Source organism: Metopolophium dirhodum, chromosome 7 (assembly GCF_019925205.1).
Source record: "Metopolophium dirhodum isolate CAU chromosome 7, ASM1992520v1, whole genome shotgun sequence".
Classification (NCBI taxonomy): Eukaryota; Metazoa; Arthropoda; class Insecta; order Hemiptera; family Aphididae; genus Metopolophium; species Metopolophium dirhodum.
In genome coordinates, this window is record NC_083566.1 from 7,722,076 (window position 1) to 7,740,127 (window position 18,052).

General features: G+C 31.2%; 3 protein-coding genes across 4 annotated transcripts; 1 reads left to right on the forward strand and 2 right to left on the reverse strand.

The window, feature by feature from the left end:
• Positions 1 to 12: 12 nt before the first annotated feature.
• Positions 13 to 5,579, reverse strand: LOC132949679 (structural maintenance of chromosomes protein 3-like). Its single transcript, XM_061020674.1, has 2 exons — positions 5,356 to 5,579; positions 13 to 5,294 (listed from the first exon to the last, which is right to left on the reverse strand). The coding sequence occupies exon 2, from the start codon at positions 5,174 to 5,176 to the stop codon at positions 1,562 to 1,564; it is 3,615 nt and encodes a 1,204-aa protein (XP_060876657.1). The 5' UTR covers positions 5,177 to 5,294; positions 5,356 to 5,579; the 3' UTR covers positions 13 to 1,561.
• A 248-nt stretch (positions 5,580 to 5,827) lies between these two features.
• Positions 5,828 to 10,318, forward strand: LOC132949680 (MICOS complex subunit Mic60-like). Of its 2 annotated transcripts, XM_061020675.1 has the most exons (14): positions 5,828 to 5,846; positions 5,969 to 6,072; positions 6,150 to 6,247; positions 6,318 to 6,509; positions 6,787 to 6,893; positions 6,993 to 7,136; positions 7,440 to 7,578; positions 7,642 to 7,846; positions 7,935 to 8,072; positions 8,318 to 8,449; positions 8,504 to 8,732; positions 9,359 to 9,514; positions 9,577 to 9,865; positions 9,927 to 10,318. In XM_061020675.1, exons 2-14 carry the CDS (start codon positions 6,046 to 6,048, stop codon positions 10,123 to 10,125), a joined length of 2,055 nt encoding a protein of 684 aa, XP_060876658.1. In that variant the 5' UTR covers positions 5,828 to 5,846; positions 5,969 to 6,045; the 3' UTR covers positions 10,126 to 10,318. The 2 variants fall into 2 exon arrangements, with proteins under 2 accessions (XP_060876658.1, XP_060876659.1); XM_061020676.1 differs by lacking the exon at positions 5,828 to 5,846 and having other exon boundaries at positions 5,853 to 6,072; positions 7,026 to 7,136.
• On the reverse strand, positions 10,277 to 17,752 carry LOC132949682 (uncharacterized). Its single transcript, XM_061020677.1, has 2 exons — positions 17,052 to 17,752; positions 10,277 to 11,628 (listed from the first exon to the last, which is right to left on the reverse strand). Exons 1-2 carry the CDS (start codon positions 17,750 to 17,752, stop codon positions 10,338 to 10,340), a joined length of 1,992 nt encoding a protein of 663 aa, XP_060876660.1. The 3' UTR covers positions 10,277 to 10,337.
• Positions 17,753 to 18,052: the final 300 nt, after the last annotated feature.

The following is an 18,052-nucleotide window of genomic DNA, read 5'->3' on the forward strand; positions in this document are numbered from 1 at the left end:
ATTCAAAATTGAATTTTCGCAAAGAAATTAATTTACTTAAAAGTAGCAAAGTTGCAATGGTAAAAATGTATTTTAAAATAAAATTAATTCTTACAGTAATTATTTATAATTTTGATCATTTTTATGACAAATGTCCATTACAATAATTAACAAAAAATGTTAAAAACTGTATTTATTAAATAGCTCATCAAAATATTTCAAATTAAAACAAACTTAAATTGCAAAAATATCATGCATTAAACAATGATAAAAGTTAAAAGTATATTTAAATTTAAAACAATTTATTGATCACAATTTCAGATTAATTTTTTTTAGTTGATATTTTTTTTGCTTTGTCAATATGGCCATTTGCACTACATAAATGTACATTATTGTACAAATTAATATGTTATTATACTTGGTTCAGTATACATTTTTATAATTTAAATTTTGATATAATGGTCTAGAAATATAATGCTGTTTTAAAATAAAAACAATTCAACAAGAAATTGTATTAAATTTAAAATATTTCAATTAAAGCTTGTTTTATAGCAAATTTATTGTTATTTACCAAAAATGAAATATTTTGATATTAAGAGTTCTTTTGCGAGTTGAATTTCTGTTAAATGTAATCACATAAAAAATAAAAATACATTTTAACATCTTTAAGCTAAGTATCTTGGTTTTGACACTATACATTACTAAACTTAATATATATTTGGGAAACAAATCAATTACATTAAAAAAATTATTATTAACTATTTATAATTATAATATATAAAGTTGCAAACTTAATAATATATTTCAAAATTGTTACAAAATTACAATAATTTTATTCAATGTCTGTAAATGTTTGTTTTTTACAATTCTGTGTTTATTATTTAAAGTTAACAAATTCCTCAATAAATTTACAGCATATTATAGAAACTATACGCACTGTAATAATTAATATCTTATCATTTAGAGGTAAGTAAAAATAAAATGTAATTGGTAAATCAATGTTGAATTGCGATAATTCAAATAAAATAATTCTTGTATAATCTCATATATAATATGAAATATAATATTAATTCAATTATTACAATTTTGTTTTTATCCCTTTGGGTTTCAACTGTCAAAATTCTACTACCTTAGAACTGGTGGTTACTGATTTGCAGTTTCATGGTAGGGTAATAGGAATTCCATTACCTTCCAACAAAATAGTGTTTATACTAATAGTCAATCATCTGGTAAATATATAAAACAATACAAATATTCAATGAAAAGTGTGAGTCATTATCTTATATCTAATAGGTATTGGACATGAATTGTTAACATGCGTTAATTAATATTTGGTAGAATTTTAATGAAACTCCTCAATGATAATATGCTGAAAATGTATTAATATCTATAATAACTATACATAAAAAAATACTGACTTAATGTTTAGGTAGGTACACTACGTCATGTGGTACAAATAATGGCTAAAGACTAAAATTAATTTTGATGTGATATAATTTAAACGGCTGGATAAAATAAAATAATTTTTTTTTTCACACACATTTTTAAACCTTTGAGATTAAGTGTACAATATAATAACCTATTACCCATGAGTTGTATCATCTTCCACAAAGTCATGTGCATCCTCCCTGGTAACACATTCCACATGGCTTACTTTATTACGGAACTTAACACCATAAAACTTATGCGCATGTTGTAGCAATTCTGGCCTAAACGTTGTAGTAATGAACTGTGCTTCTGAAGACATTTCATGTATCATATCGGCAACTGATTTCCTGTGTTGAGGATCTAGTGCTTGATCAATTTCATCAAACAAGTAAAACGGGGCAGGGTCACACTTTTGAATAGCAAATATTAAACCTAACGCTACAAGAGATTTTTGACCCCCTGATAGTTGATTCATTTCTCGCATTTCACCTCCTTGTCCAACAAATGACACTTTGATCATGACACCAGAATAGTTACCAACGCTGGTCTCGTCTCGCATATTAATTGTTGTTGATTCTTCACCTCCAACAGTTTTCATGACTAGTTTTGCATGGCCAGCAGGTACAAGTTTGGAAAATACATAAGAAAAATACTTGGATACTTGTTTAAATGTTGATTGTATTGCATCACATTTCCGTTGTTCTAAGACATTCATAAGTTGTTCTATTTTATCATAACCACGGTCAAGTTCTTGTTTTCTTGAAACTAGTTTTTCCTTTTGTTCTGAAAAATTTATAAACTGATCCAACGCTTTTTTATTGACATGACTAAACCGTTTTAAGTGACTATTAGCTTTTTCCAACTCTTTAAATAAATTTTTTGAAGAATAAGACATATATTTCGTAACCAGATCTGTATTGGGTAAAGCTCCAAGATCGTTGATTTTAGATTCCGACTCTTCTAATTTTTTACGCAACATTTCTTGCTTAGAAGTTACTTTACAAAGATCTTTAGATTCATTTTCAAGTTTATCCTGAGCATCTTTTTCTTGAATTTTCCATTTGTCCAATTCTTCTTGGCATTTTTTTTGCCTCTTAACAGCTTCTTGTACTTTGGTATCGATATTTTTCATATCTACATTAATAGTGTCTAATTTTTTTTCAATAGCATTTAATTCTAACCTACTACTTTCTAATGTACGTTTACGTTCTTCAACAGATATTTCTTGTAATGCTTGTAACAATTCATCTCTACGACGAATCAAATTGTTAGTTAATAGATTTTCTAATTTATTCTTGTCTGCTTCTAATTTCATACGCATTGCAAATGCAGTTTTATTCTCTTGTGTCAATTGTTTTATGTCATTATTAAGTTTATCCATTTCTTTTTGATCCGTGACAGATAATTGTGCCATAAGTTCTTGGTGTAGTTCAGATTCAAGACCTGATCTTGTAGTTTGCATTGCTTCCAAATTTGAGGAGGCAGTTACAAGTAATCTTTCTTTTGTCACCCTATATCTTTCAATTCCAACCATTTCTTCTTTAATAAGTCTGATATCTCCTTTTAATTTGTCAAAATTTCCCTTAGCTTTACTGTTCTTGGTTTCAGTTTTTTGCATATCCGCCATGACTACATTAACATTCCCTTCAACATCATTTAACTGTGTTCTAAGTACAGTCAACTGTTCTTCGGATTCTTTTATTTGAGACATTAATTCATTACGTTGCTTTTGGATTTCTAATTTAGAACGGACATTTTTAAAATAACCTCCAGTAAGCGTACCACTTGATGATACTTGATCTCCGTCAATTGTAATACAATCTAACATACTTTGCTTAGATATACTCGTAGCTATTTCTAAATTTCGACATATCAAAGTCTTGCCAAAAATAAATCTCATCGCTTTATCTAAATGAGATTCATAATTCAATTTGTTGACCATTGGAATGGCATCTTTGGATTGTGGATATTTTATTGTCCTGGCAGTTAATCTATTAAGCGGCATAAATGTTACTTCCCCAGGTAAATTCTGATTATTTATTTCTTTTAAGATTTGTGTTCCAATTTTATCAGAATCAACAATATGAAAAAACATTCTTCCACCAGCAGTCACTTCAACAGCCGTCTGTATGCTTTCATCACAATCAAAATTTTCAATTACTTGGCCATAGTATTGTTTAGCAAGATTGGCTTGAGATCCTCCACGTTCTTTGAAAATTTCTAAGACCTTACGCACACTATCTCTTCCATTTAAAATTGCTTTACCAGCCATACTTCGAAGCAACTGATCAGCTTTAGCTAATTCATCTTTTAATGTTGAATAAGTTTGTTGCAATGCACTTTCTTTACGCCACAATTCATTTCTTTGACTTTGATATTGGTCCTTGTTTTTTTTCAGTTCATAGTATCGTTTATTATACTCGTCGATCGCAGTCCTTTGTTTTTCTAATTCAGTTGAGTTACTATGCACCAAGTTCTCAAGTTCTAATAAACGTTCAGCATCTTTTTTTAAATCTTCTGTTAATTTTTCTTTATGTTCACTTTTATCTTTAATTTGCTTGGTTAAAGATTTTAATTCTTTTTGAATCCATTGGTCTCTGTCTTCCTTGGACGCAAATTGACTTCCACGTCCTTGTTTAGCATACAATTCCTTACGCTTCTGTTCTTTAAGTCCAAGTTCTCTTGTACAACTTTCTTCTTTTTTCTTTTGAGCTTCATATTTAGGTCTTATTTCTTGCAAGTCTGCTTCTTTTGTTTTAATAGTTTCTTGTAACTTTTCCAACTCTCTGACAGCCCTTTCTCTAGAATTATTATCACCTTGCACTTCATCAGTAAGATCTTTAATTGTAAAATCTAATTTGGTTTTTTGCTTAATCAACTCTTGTTGTTCTAAATTTAGAGTATCTTTGTCTTCTTTAACACTATGTACTAAGCGTTTGGCATCACGTAAGTGTTTAGTAGATTTTTTAGTTTCGTGTGCTGCTTCTTTTACTTTTGCAGTAAGACGTTTTTGTTCTTCATCAACATTACTCATCCGGCTATCTAATTCTTCTAATTTTCTTTGAGTTTCTTTAAGTTCTCTATCGTGAATACAATACTCCAAAGTTCTTCTTTTTTTATCCCATACTTGATACTCTTTTAACTCTTCCTTTTCCTCCTCCAATGTACTTAAACGATCTTCAATAGTTTTTATAAATTCTACTATTTTATCTAATTTTGTCTGAGTGTCTTTTAATATCTCAATTGATTCTTCTTTTCGTTCATCATACACACGAGTGCCAGCTACTTCTCTCAATAATTTGAGTCTATGAGAATCAGGAGATGTTGCCATTTGATTAATTTTACCTTGCTTAACTATATAATAAGGATTTGAATGCGAAAATCCAGCAGATTCCAATAAATTAGTAACATCACTTCTTGGTACCATTTTTTTATTTAAGAAGTATTGGTCTTTCTTAACACCAATAACCCTTCTTAACACTACCTCTTCTTTATCAATTGGTAGTCGGTTATCTGTATTGTCGAAAATGATCTCTACGTAGGCAGAATTGACTTTAGGTCCAGTACCTTCATGTAGCAATGCTTGACGTTGTTCAGGTCGAAGATGAGAAAACTCATCGCTGAGCACAAACTGAATAGCATAAAAAAAATTACTTTTTCCTGAGCCATTACGGCCAACAACAACATTGTGTCTCTTGTCAAACGGCTCAACAACTGTTTGTTCACGGTAACTCTTGAAACCGTGAATAATTACTTGTTTGATAAACATGGTGTTTCTTAGTACGTTAAAGTAGAGGTTAGTACTTTTTGGCAAAACCGTGTACGAAGATTATGTTTTTGAGTTTTCATAGTGCCCGTCATTAGTCTCTTATTTTCATTTTCATTGTCTAAAAATTATAATTAACCAATTATTATAATAGATTCTCAAGTGTTAATCATATTAATTACCTGTGTCTAACATAGTTAGATATCTTAAATTAAGTTTAAACTTATTAAAACTACGTGTCAAATAAAAATATTCCGGAATTAAACATAAAAGTATAAAATACGTCTTTCAAAAAGTCGGTAAACTAGCCAAGCTGTATTAAAGAAGACAAGAAGTTGTGTTTTGTTTACAATTTTTCAATGATAAGCAGTGCTACCGTAATGAAAAATCGAAGTCTGCCACTCTGCCAACATTATCGTTAAAGAATATTAATAAAAAAATAATCTGTATTTAGGTAGATAATAACATGATTTATTATGTAAATAATAAATAGTGCGTCCGTGGTATATATCATTGACGATATATATTAATCTAGATATATACATTCTCTATAGTAAATGATCTGTGTGTTATCATTTCTTTTTAATCGTAGATAATATACAATCTCGAATCCAAGAATTAATGTCCTTGGAGTTTTTGTCTATCACTTTAATGTGTTATCAACTTTCAAAAGGGTAAGTTTATTACTTATTGCCAATTGCAAATTGGCTATTTAGTATTTGGCTAAATTAATTTGCAATCGCTAAAAGCTGACTGCCGTTCGTTATTAATTATTACTCGTTTGTCATTAATTTTGTTAAAAACTTAGAACAGAAGAGTGTCAATCACTAGAATAACTAATTGATTTAAATAAAGGTTTTCGGTCACTAAACATGTTAAATTTGAAACGGTTTTCAAAAGTAAGTTTTCCAAAATTAAACTTGGTACCTATAGGTATAAAAAATGTATGAAATGATAATAATTTTTTTTTTGTCAGGTTTCATCTGGTGCTAAATTTAAATTTGGGCAGTCTGCTTTAGGGCATACAAATACATTGGGCTACAGATTTGTTCATGCAAATTCCTCGAGTTCTGGGTATGCTAGCATAACATAATTGACTCCTTGTTTAATTTTAAAGTTTATTGATTATCCGTTTTGTTGGCAGAAAATCAAATGTAGGAAAATATGCACTGGGCTCATTAATATTTGGATTTAGTACCATTGTCGTTTATGCAAAATACGATACAAAATTTAGACAGTGGTTAAAAACTAATGTTTATGGTTCAGATGAACTTTTAAAGTTATTATTATTTGAAGATAAATCCATACATAATAAACAAAACAGTGAGAAACCCAAGTGAGTATTTTGATTACAAAATAAATGTTCTACAGTATAATATAGCACTAAAAACAAAATTTGTAGTCTGGTTTATCTATAATTAAAAATTAAGATACATATATACCTAGGTATTTGTGAAAAACGAAGTTTATAATTTTTTTTGCATTTCCTGCTCTTAAGTTGGTAATTTTGGTAATCTAGTTAATACTAGATAATAGATTTACTTATAGAATTTAAAATAGAATAAAATGTGTGTATAATATTTAACATTAATTTGAATGGTTAATTATTTTAGACTAGTTCCTCCAACTAATAACCATGATATAACTGTTAAATCAACACCTTCAAAACTTCAAACAAAAGAATCACAAACAATTTCCGCAGAAACAGACAAACCAAAAGGTAACTAATAATTGTTAAAACAAATTTATGGTACCTATTTACTATTTTATAGAACTATTAACTTATGATTTTATATTTACAAAAACATTTTTCAACTAGACAAGGAATTAACTGGAAAAAATAACATTTTAGGAAAAAACATTGAAAAAGAAACATCTGACTTTAGAAGAATAAAAAGTGAGGCAACTATAATAATTAAAGAAGTTTCAAATTCGTATTCCGAAGCATTAGATGCATTAACAAGTAAGTGACTAATATCAATGCATTTTAATTATTTAAGAGGATTTAAGACACTTGCTAAATATTATGAGGACTTTTTTATTCTTATACTTGATTTTGCGAGTGATTTAAAAAAGTTGTTAATTTTAAATAACTTATAGCTTAAGAACTCCTTTGTTTGGAGTACATAATTGACAATGCTACTTAAAAATGACTATAACTTTTTAAAAATGATATTATATATTTTATCGATATTGATATTATACTATTATTTTTTTATTACTATTAATCTAAGAAGTCTTATTCTTTATGAAACTTGATTTGCAGACTATTATGAACTAGTAAATGGAATTGTTAATGATGTTTCTCACAAACACAATACTAGCTTTTTAAAAAAATTACAAAAAGTCAGCCTGGAAAAAGATGAACTTTTTCAAACTGCTAAAGTAAATGCTCAAGAAGCTAGGTAATTATGTAACAAATCTAGTATTATAATTATTAATATTGTATTGGTTTTGTAATTAATTAGGAAACGTTTAGATCAAATACAATATTCATTAGATGAATCTAAACATGATGTAACAAATGAAGAAAAAGAAACTATTATAAATATTATTATGAAATTAAAAACGGAGATTAAAACTTTGGAAAAGAATTTTGAAAATGAAAAAGATGAATTATTACTATTTAATAAATATAATGGACAAGTTATCAATATAAGAAAACGATTCTCAGTAAGTAAATCAATTTTCTAAAATATACTGTTAAATCTTGTTCTAACAGATATACTGTTCTTATTGATTGCATTGTTTATTTTCATAGGAAGAATTACAATCATTATTTCCTCATGTAAGACTCGACGATAAAAATATGAAATTGACAGATGCTGAATTTGATGTGTTTGTCGATTACATAACCCAAAAACTACTGTTTTATCAAAATGAATTGTTTAAACAACAAGTAAATGTTTAGATTATTTTAATTTTATTATTTTGTATGTGTTAAAAGATAGTCCACATTTTTATTAGGCACTGTGTATTTATATGAGCTATTTATACAACATAATATGGTCTGAGTTATCAACTCAGAGAATAGGTAAACACATCAATAACACTTTTAAATTAAGCTATGCAAATAACTACGGTTGTAAATGTGTCAACTTTTTAATTTTTCATTACTAAAAAGATCATTACTTATTTCCTTAGATATTTGGTGAAGAACAAGTAAATGATGTTGTTCATGCATTAAAAAATGGTAATCCTGAAGCCATTGATAAAGTCTTGGGATTTCAAGTAGAAAAAAATCGCAGAAGGCACATGAATAATTTTATCAATGAAGTAAAGACTTGTTTAATTCTATTGTAGAATTTAATTAATTAATTTTTTCTATAGAGCTTTGGATCAAAGGCAAATAGTGAGGCAAAATTTAAGGAACAATTAAGATTTCAAACTGAAGTGCACATGGATCACTTAAAAGAAGCTGCCAATTTAGCCGAAAAGGAAGTTGAACGCCGTGTAAATTTGGAATATTCTGAAAAAGCTGAAACTGAGAAGCTTAAATATAAGGAACAAGTTTTGAGCATGATTGCTGTTATGAATGGCATAAATGATGCAGTAAAAGGTACATAGTTTATAGTTATATCTGTATAACATTATTAATATAATGTTAATAATTAATATTATTCACCTAACCATTGTTTTAATTAGTTTCAAAGTTAATACCTTTAAATTTAAATTTTAATAAATTACTTTCAACATTTTGCCTATGGATCCCTTATACAAACAGATATTTAACTGTGTTGTTATTTTCTTGAAGAAATAAACATAAATAATTCAGTACATTGTAACTGTAACTGTAACTTGTAACGAAGTTACTGCAGCTATAACTTGTAACCAATTACATATTTCAAAAGTATCTTGTAACATGATATATCATTTTAGTGTAAGTAATCGAGTAACTGTCTATTCCTTTCCATAACAACATAATATATTTTTTATGTACTTATCAGTTTTCATAAAAAAAAAAAATAAAACCTCTTATTTAGAAATTTTCAAATTTGTAAAATAATGTTCACTTGATAAAATTGTATATTATTTTTACTAAACCGGAATCATGTATAAAACAGACAATTTCTAATTTATATCTTTAAGATTCTTAAGTACAATGTTCATTTCTTGAACCATGTTGTAGAAAAACTGTTTTTTAATCTTAATTTTTAAATGAAATGTTAATCTTTGTTTATTTAGAGCATACGAAAAAACGAGATAAACTTAATGAGTCATTTTATTTATGGACTGCCTGTCAGTCATTGTTTGCGGCAATTGATACTGATCAAAATGATACAAAACATGAATTAATACCTTTACAAGAACTAGTAAATAATATTAAAAAATCAGGAGGTGGTATGTATGAATATTTTAAAACAAAATATAAAACTATGTTGAATTTTTACATTTTAATTTAGAAAACCATGTAGTAATAAAAGGACTGTTGGATACAATACCTGAAAGAGTATTAACTCGAGGTGTTTATTCGGAAGAAACATTAAAAGACAGATTTCTTAATGTTGAAGATAAGGCTTTTCACATGGCTTTAGTGCCAGATACTAATGTAAAATTATTTGATTTGGTAACATCATTTGTATTTACAATTTTCACCTTTAAATCGTCTAAACCAATTACCGAAGAAGAATTAAACAATGAACCTATTAATGTTAATGAATTAAATAATATTGATATTCTCCAACGAGCCAGGTAATTATAAATATTATTTAATTATATTAAATTGTGTGATATATTTATCTTTTTTCTTTAGGTATTGGGTAGAACGTGACAATTATTATCGGGCCTTGCAATACATGCATTTATTGAAGGGAGGTGCTAAAATAATAGCATCTGATTGGATGAGTGAAACTCGTGATTATTTAGCAACACAGCAAGCTGCTCAGACTCTTTTAGCTTATGCGTCAGAGAGCTTACGATCTCATGTGGACGTTAGTAATACATCAATATAATGTAACATTCTCTAATTGAATTCATTTTTGTTTTTAATCATAGGATTGTTGTTAGCTTGCAATTTATTTGTCAGCAGAATCTAATACAAAATGTTTATTAATTAAATTAACATATTATAATGCTATAGTACAGCTAATTTTGTATTATTTATTCGAAATATGTTGTTATTAAAATATGTAGATCAAACATCTAGTTTTTAATGTTTTTTTAGTCAGTTTAAGAACACAATTTGCTTTGATTGTCTTAGACAAAATGTATTTATAATGTACACAATGATTTCGCCTATAAATGTGCAGAAGCCCAAAATCAATCCAAAAAACAAAACCACAAACGCCCCGTAAAATTGTGACATGGAAAGAATCGTGTCCTCGGTAAATACAATACCGTGTACCAGCTCTTCTTTGAGGTTCGCCCGATCCCATTGCTGCATAATGCCAGTCTCCGAGAGTCGCGACATAATGGTACTAATTCTATGTCGAAACGGCGATCCCTTTCGAAGCATAAAAGTCGACGAGTACGATTCGATCACGCACTTGGGTAAGACGTGTAGGTGTCTCGAGTCGTTGAAAATCGTCTTGTACCTTTGCGCGTAAAATATCAGTTCGCGTTTGGACGCCAGGACGGCCGTGTCTCTCTTCAACAGTATCCTCTGGACGAAGTGACCGAAGTCTTCGGGTGGCAATATCTGATAACGGTCAACTAACTCTTTGAAATCGTTGCTGGAGCCCGCCGACGAGTTGATCAGATAGTACATGTCTTGTCTGCCTACCAAGTTCAAGTCGGTCTTCAGCAGCGTGTGCTGGTCGTTGATTTCGGGCGTCGTTTTCGGTATGGTGATCAGACTGCCCAAATACGCCTGGTACGCGCTCGTTACCACCAGGCTGTACAGCAGCCAGTTGGACAGAAACATTTGCAGTGCGCACGATTTTGGGGTGACCTTGATTGGAGCGCAGATGAACGTGCCGTACGTGTAGAACAGAATGAACAGTGGACTCCACTGGACCGTAGCCGCCGGTCTTTGCAGTGCGGACGTGAGCTGCGAGAGTGCGACGATTACACCGAACGCCAATATTATGCTTAATATAATCAATATCCAGATGACCAGTGAGAATTCAGCTACGTAGTTGATCCAAAGTGTCGGGTCGTGACCGATGCCGCTGGGCAAGCCCCACGTGAAGCATTCCATCTGGTCTTCCTTGATAAACTCCACGTCGGACTCACTATCGAAAATCCTCGTGAACCGGCCGAATGCTAAGTCCACCTTTTTTTGTTTCACCTTCATGCCGACCGGCGAACTATCGTTGTCCGGCATGGTCGCCATCTCGGGGATGTGTTGCACACCAGAATGACCGTAAGCCATGGTCACGATACCGGTGAAGTTCATGTACGCCTGCATGAAGTTGATGATGCGCAGACCTGAGCCCGACAGCTGGAAGCCTTTCTCCGTTTGTACTACTGTCGACACTGGTGGCCTGTGTATGCCCAAGCATTTTAATGGACATCTAAAAAAATACAATATAATTAAAAAATAATAAAAAAATATTTTTTATTATTTAGGTATCTATTTGTTCGTATAGGTAGGTAGGTACTGTACCCAGTGGAACACGGACATCCACCACCCAGCTCCGTCCCTACCAGTCAAACACAGGGGCGCAATTTCATAAATACCCCGGGGCGCATAATTTCTAAATTCGGCAATAACTGTACCGCTATATTTAGCTATTGCTTATTTGACATTGATTTTTCTTATCTTATATTCCTATTGATACTTATATATGAACTTTGAAATAATAATCTAGATAACCTATAATCTATCCATCAATTTTGTATATATAAAAATTTTGCATTTATAACAAAGTCCGACCAAAATCCAAAATCCGACTGCATTGACAGTTAGGAAATTTATTATTTACTAGCTGACTCCGTGTACTTCGCTTCTCATTAAAAATGCCAACTCTACACCTATGCTTTTAGAAATTAATTTAAAAAATCTTTTATATCAAGATTATTGCATTAAATATTTTAAAACAATCAATTATAATAATACTGTATAAGCTGTAACCTATAGAAACCATTTATAAACAAAAATTTCAATTGTAAATCTCAAAATCCTTTCTTAAATATTCAATAAAAAAATTAAGGGCAACTTATCGGCATAACAACTATCCTATATTTTAAGTTGGACCAAATCACACACATTATTGATCATAATCTTATCAAAACCGGTTGAGTAGTTTTGGAGTGCATTACAAGTAAACTCGTTGTATGCATAATTTTTATATAATATATTTAGATTAAAATGTATTATAAAAGTGAAAAAAACTGATGTAATATCTAATAAGTAGGGCTGGGATTTCGATGCACTTTAAATTTTTTTCCAGAGGTTGCTGTACGGTGCTTGTCTGGTCACAAATCCGTAACATGTACTTTTGAAGTAGAATATGAAAATTATTTTTGTATTTATTGACAATTTTTGATTTTAACGTCATTTTTTTCAACTTTTAGGGCATTATTGAAGTTTTTTGATCCAAAATTTAAACTTTAAATTTTATTTTAAGATATTACACGCTAATACGTTTTATACATAAAAAACAATAAGTAGGTAAGTACTTGTATCTAGTATCGTAGATACTCGTATTGGACAATACAATTATATTATAAAAACGTAGCCATCGTTTGCGATTGGCGGCGTGGCAAAGTACCTATATTATTTAGAATCACTATAATATATCAATCTGTTGAATAATCTGTCAGAGCAATAAAATCGATATACCTACCTACAGACATCAGTTGACAATATCGTTCATTACAAGTTTTTTCTCGTAAGTCGTAACAAGCGTGCATTTACTCGCCATTTAGTTTCAATTATTTTATTTAAAATGTTGAAAGTAAAATGTTCATCGGTGACGCAATTGTGTACGTTTGTACAAGAGTTTGGGCAAAATATTCATTCTACCGACGGAATAGTATTATTGAACGATATTTAGCCTAGAAAAATTATTTTAATCACTTATTTTAAGTTAATTAATTTAATCAAATATTATTTTAAATTTATAGGTAGGTACTAAAATTATAAAAATAAAAACAATTTGACTGCATTTTTTTAGTGCTTTATTTAGAATTTTTAGGGCATTAAAGAATTTTTTTAGGGTTTTATAGGGCATTTCATTCCCAGCCTTACTAATAAGTATAGATAAAGGTTATTTTGTATTTGTGAATAATAATTTTATAATAGATTTTAATAGATGCTCAGAGGCATAATAAGGAATTGTTTCTAGTGTGGGATATTTCACCATATGCAGTGATATACACCTATATATTTTTAATCATATAAGTATTAAAGTGGTGGGAGGGGCTATGCCCACACACACACCCACCCACCCCTCTTTTGATCAACCAATTATATTAAACATATTCATCATTGGTGCAAATAGAGGGCTTGGGGGAACTTATTCCCCCCCATATTTTTGCCAAGTCCCTCCAGTTCAAAAGTCAGTAATTAGTATTGAGCTTATATAATTTTTAGAAAGTATTATAGGAGGGGCTTTAGTCCCCCTAAAATAATTTGGATATTTGCGCCTATGATATTCATATACATTATATATTATAAAATTAAAATTAAAATAAGTAAATGGTTTTAACTTACAAGTTACAACTAATAAGTATCTAATAAAGTAATATCTTAGTAAATATAACAATAATTATTTTTTAAATTTTTATATCAATAAATTGGTAGGATGTAGGTAGGTAATACAAAAATTCATCTTTCATGGTTTCTGGTTTAAATCCATCTTTCATGGTTTTTTGAATAACATATTTATAATATCTTCTGGATTTAACTTTGTATTATGTTTCACTACCATTATACCTAACCTTTCAAGCATTCCTATTAAGTTAGCATATTATACAAATTCATTATTATGCAAATTACAAAAATAATAACATGTTTACATATTGTTGTCTACTTATGACAGATGATATCGAGAGTACCTACCTGTATAGTCGCAAATAGAGGGGTACTTTAAGAGTTAAGCCCCCAAATAATTTCAAAATTTTGTTTTAAGTTTATTCAATATTATTTAAGTAGGGCTTTAGCTCCCTCTCCCCCAAAAAAATCTTAGACGCTATCTGTGCCTATACTGGCTATACTAGGTAGGTACTAATTACCTACCTATACTTAGCTACTGTATATAACTATATCTGTAGACTGTGGTTTACACTTTACACTGGCCGTTGCGTCGTTCAAAACCGCACACTTACCATTCATAACTACAGGCAACATTTTATATCGTTCATACCGTACACATTTCGTCTATTGTTAAAAATGAAAATTTGGAAAGTCGATACAGTATACATTTGATTGACAGTTCAAAATTAAACATTTATTGATATTAAATAAATCGTCATAAAAATAATTTAATATACAGGGTGATTCATAGGCGCAACTAGACCAATAATTTTGGGGGTGCACAAATAGTGAAGAGCTCACTGACTCGTGGGGGCATAGCCCCCTCACCCCCAAGCCACTAATCCAATTACTCTTCACATTACACTTATGAAAATAATAACTGTTAGTTTCAATATAAAATATAAATACTATGTTTTAATATTCATAATACAATTTATTTAACAAAATTAAATGATCCGGTAGTTCTACCTTACCTACTTATTTTAACATAATTTTTCTCGGTTGCAAATTAAATTTGTTTAAAATTTGTTCAGTTTTTAAATTATTTGTAATGTCCCTTTCAATATTTAAAATTGCTAAGTTACTAAATCGTTGCTGCACCATACTCGTTCGTAGTCAATTTTTAATTCGGCGCATACTGGAAAAACTGCGCTCACAGGTAGCAGAACTTATTGGTATGGTGATACCTACGGTATCTTGATTTGAACAACTAGAAGTGCTCGAAACTTGAACAACACCTGGATCGTCAACTTGTTCTTCACTTTTTTTTTGTTTTTTAAATATACTAAACATTTTGTAGGTACCTAAACGTAAGATTTTAATTTTAAAAACCACAAAAAACGCATTCACACAATTTAGAAATAAACTTGTGATAAATCACTTAAACGAATTCTTAAACATAAGGAAACAATTGATTATAATACATAATTCATAAATAAAAAATAAACGCGTATGCCGTATGTAATAAAATTGCACACAAAAGCCAAATTATCGTGTGCCCGGCGTGTGGCACTGTGGCAAGTGGCAACTGGCAGTGAGACTGTGAGAGTGACAGTCCTTAGTCATTTCGTCTTTGTCAACGACAACAACGTTGAATGACTGGAAGTTTGGCTATAAATAGCTCCCAGCGACCCAGCGTAAAGAAATTATCAACAAATTAACGATAATGATAAATTATCAGAATCGACAGAATCTGATATACTTATTATATAATTTAAATAATATATTATATCATTATGATTATTGTTCCACGAATAACTACGTTTATGCGATGCGCGTTATAACTTATACTTATAAGTTATCTATAACCTATAATATTAATTATTTGTATATTATTATACAAACCTTAGATATTATACAATACCTATGTCTTTATAGACATATAGTATGTTATATATTATTATGTATAGCTGGGTGTCTGGGTACATAATAGGTACCTATTTTACTCAGTATTTATGGTACCAACACATTTTTTAGAAAAAAGCTTATATTTTTTTGGGGGTGCACAAGTCCCCTGTGCACCCACCTAGTTGCGCCTATGGGGTGATTCATAAAGCGTAAAACACTCATTATCTCAAAAAGTATTAATGTTTTTGACAATATTTTTTTACATAGTTTCAAGTTGTTAAAAAAACTGTAATATATAATTTTTTAATAAAAATGTTGTTTTTTTAACAACTTGAAACTATGTAAAAAAATATTTTCAAAAACATTAATGTGAAAAAAAATGTTTAGATTGGAATAAACTGACATCCTATATTCTGCCCACAATATCGATGAAAAATTATTGGTCTCAATATAATTTTACAATATGTCAGTGTGTGTGGTTATGACGATCGCCGATACTTTATTTACCTTGTAGGCTATAATATGTATGTATCGATACATTCCGCCTATTTTCTGTGCCGTAAAATAATATTAGGTTATATTCAAATACATTTTGAGAACTTTCCGAATGGTTAGGTACATGATTAAGAGGGTGCTACCCATGTATTTGTAATATCTGTCTTACGTACGGCATACATATCAAATTAAAGGCGTTGATGTTCTTGGAGTTCAAATTTAAACGTTGAAAATCACGAAAATCATCAAATTATTTTGTGCCAACACTGCAGGTTGACAATCCTAAGCTAGTGGAAAATGCCAAATTCTGCGTATTATAAGTACCTATAATATTTAGTAATAGTTTTTCCTTATACTATGATTACCTATTGATTTATTTAACCAGTTCGTTCACTTGAGTACAACATATAAAATTGTGATCCAAATAACGGCACACAAAATTTGGTCCAAACCGGTCGGTTTTTTATAATATTGGTCCAGCGCACGGGGATTCCATGTTTCAACATATATATATACATAATAATAATATAGTATGTCCTCAGAAGTCAGCAGTGGTGTATCATAGGAAAAAGTGGTTCAGTGCCCAGGCCCCTTTCCCATCTAGCTATTACGTGCGCCTCTAAGCATCAGACTGTGTCGGCGGCATATCATCAATAATAAGTTTAATAACCTACGTGTACAGTGGATTTGCGATAACTTGAACCTCAATAATTAGAAAAACTTCATAACTTGATTTTTTTTTGCCCCTTGAAGTGTGTTTAATGCGTATAATAATATTGTATTTGAGGTATATATAACTCAAAAAATACATACCCAAGTCCCAACTCAAATTAATTTTCTTTCACTCGAGATTTGAGTTGTACCTATAGTCTTTACATGTAATATTATCATTACTTGTGCAAGTCTTTCAGCTTGTTCTCCATGCCGAACACTTTGTCGGGCTTGACGAATGCGTCTGTCCAACCGCTCCAGACGTTGACCATGATTGGCGGACCAGCCCCGTTGCACCGTGACGCGGTGTACGGGTTGAACACGTACACGCGTATGCTTCCGGTGGACATGGGCACCAGGATGGCCACGTCGATGAGCTGATGGTGCCAGAACGCCTCGAACAACATTTGGATGCGGTGCAGGTCGACGCGGTCGCCCGGCCGCGGCTCGACGTCCCACAGCACCATATGCCGCGAGTGGTCGCTGGACGGCAACCGGCCCAGCACAGCATCATAGTCGGTCGACCGGCCGTCCCGGTTCTGCTGCGCTTGGCCTTGCTGCAGGTACAAGACGAGCCCGTTGGCCAGTCGCGCGTCGGTGGCCGCCGCCAACTGCACCAGCAGCCTGGGGTGGTCCATGTCGACCAGTAGCCGCTGGCCCAAGTCGCTGCGGCGCACCTCGTCTGCGAACATCACTACTGACCTGGTGCCCAGGTACTCGTCGATCATCTTGTTGACGGACCTGGCCAGACGAGCCAGTCGGGCCCGGTGGGCCTCGTCGTCTAGCGCCAGGCCGCCTACAGCCGCCGCGGCCGCTTGGAATAACGCGACCACCTGCAGTAAAGCAACCACCACTAACACCGTATCAGATGCACTACGTTTCATTATTTTTATTGTTATTTTCGAAGTATAATCATATATTATGTAACTCCTGAGTAATAACGGCCACCTCTGAAAAATGTTCATCGACTCAATATTAATTAATTATAGGTACCTAGGTAGTTGCAGGTATATATAATGCATTGATGCCTGAGAGTTCACTGCATGTATTATTATTTTTAGCATCATATTATTTAATATTTATTTAAACTGAAGTTAAGTATATACTATACTTTATAATCAAGTATTTGTATTGAATGCACTAAAATAACCACGCACGCACTATTAATTATTATGCATTAAAAA

Bases quoted from the DNA above. Each gene is read 5' to 3' on its own strand.
- LOC132949679 (XM_061020674.1), bottom strand. From the start codon at position 5,176: ATGTTTATCAAACAAGTAATTATTCACGGTTTCAAGAGTTACCGTGAA.
- LOC132949680 (XM_061020675.1), top strand. From the start codon at position 6,046: ATGTTAAATTTGAAACGGTTTTCAAAA. The intron at 7,579-7,641 runs GTAATTATGTAA...GTAATTAATTAG, and splicing joins GTAAATGCTCAAGAAGCTAG to GAAACGTTTAGATCAAATAC. The intron at 8,450-8,503 runs GTAAAGACTTGT...TTTTTTCTATAG, and splicing joins TGAATAATTTTATCAATGAA to AGCTTTGGATCAAAGGCAAA.
- LOC132949682 (XM_061020677.1), bottom strand. From the start codon at position 17,752: ATGAAACGTAGTGCATCTGATACGGTGTTAGTGGTGGTTGCTTTACTG. The intron at 11,629-17,051 runs GTAATGATAATA...GTATTTTTTTAG, and splicing joins AAGCTGAAAGACTTGCACAA to ATGTCCATTAAAATGCTTGG.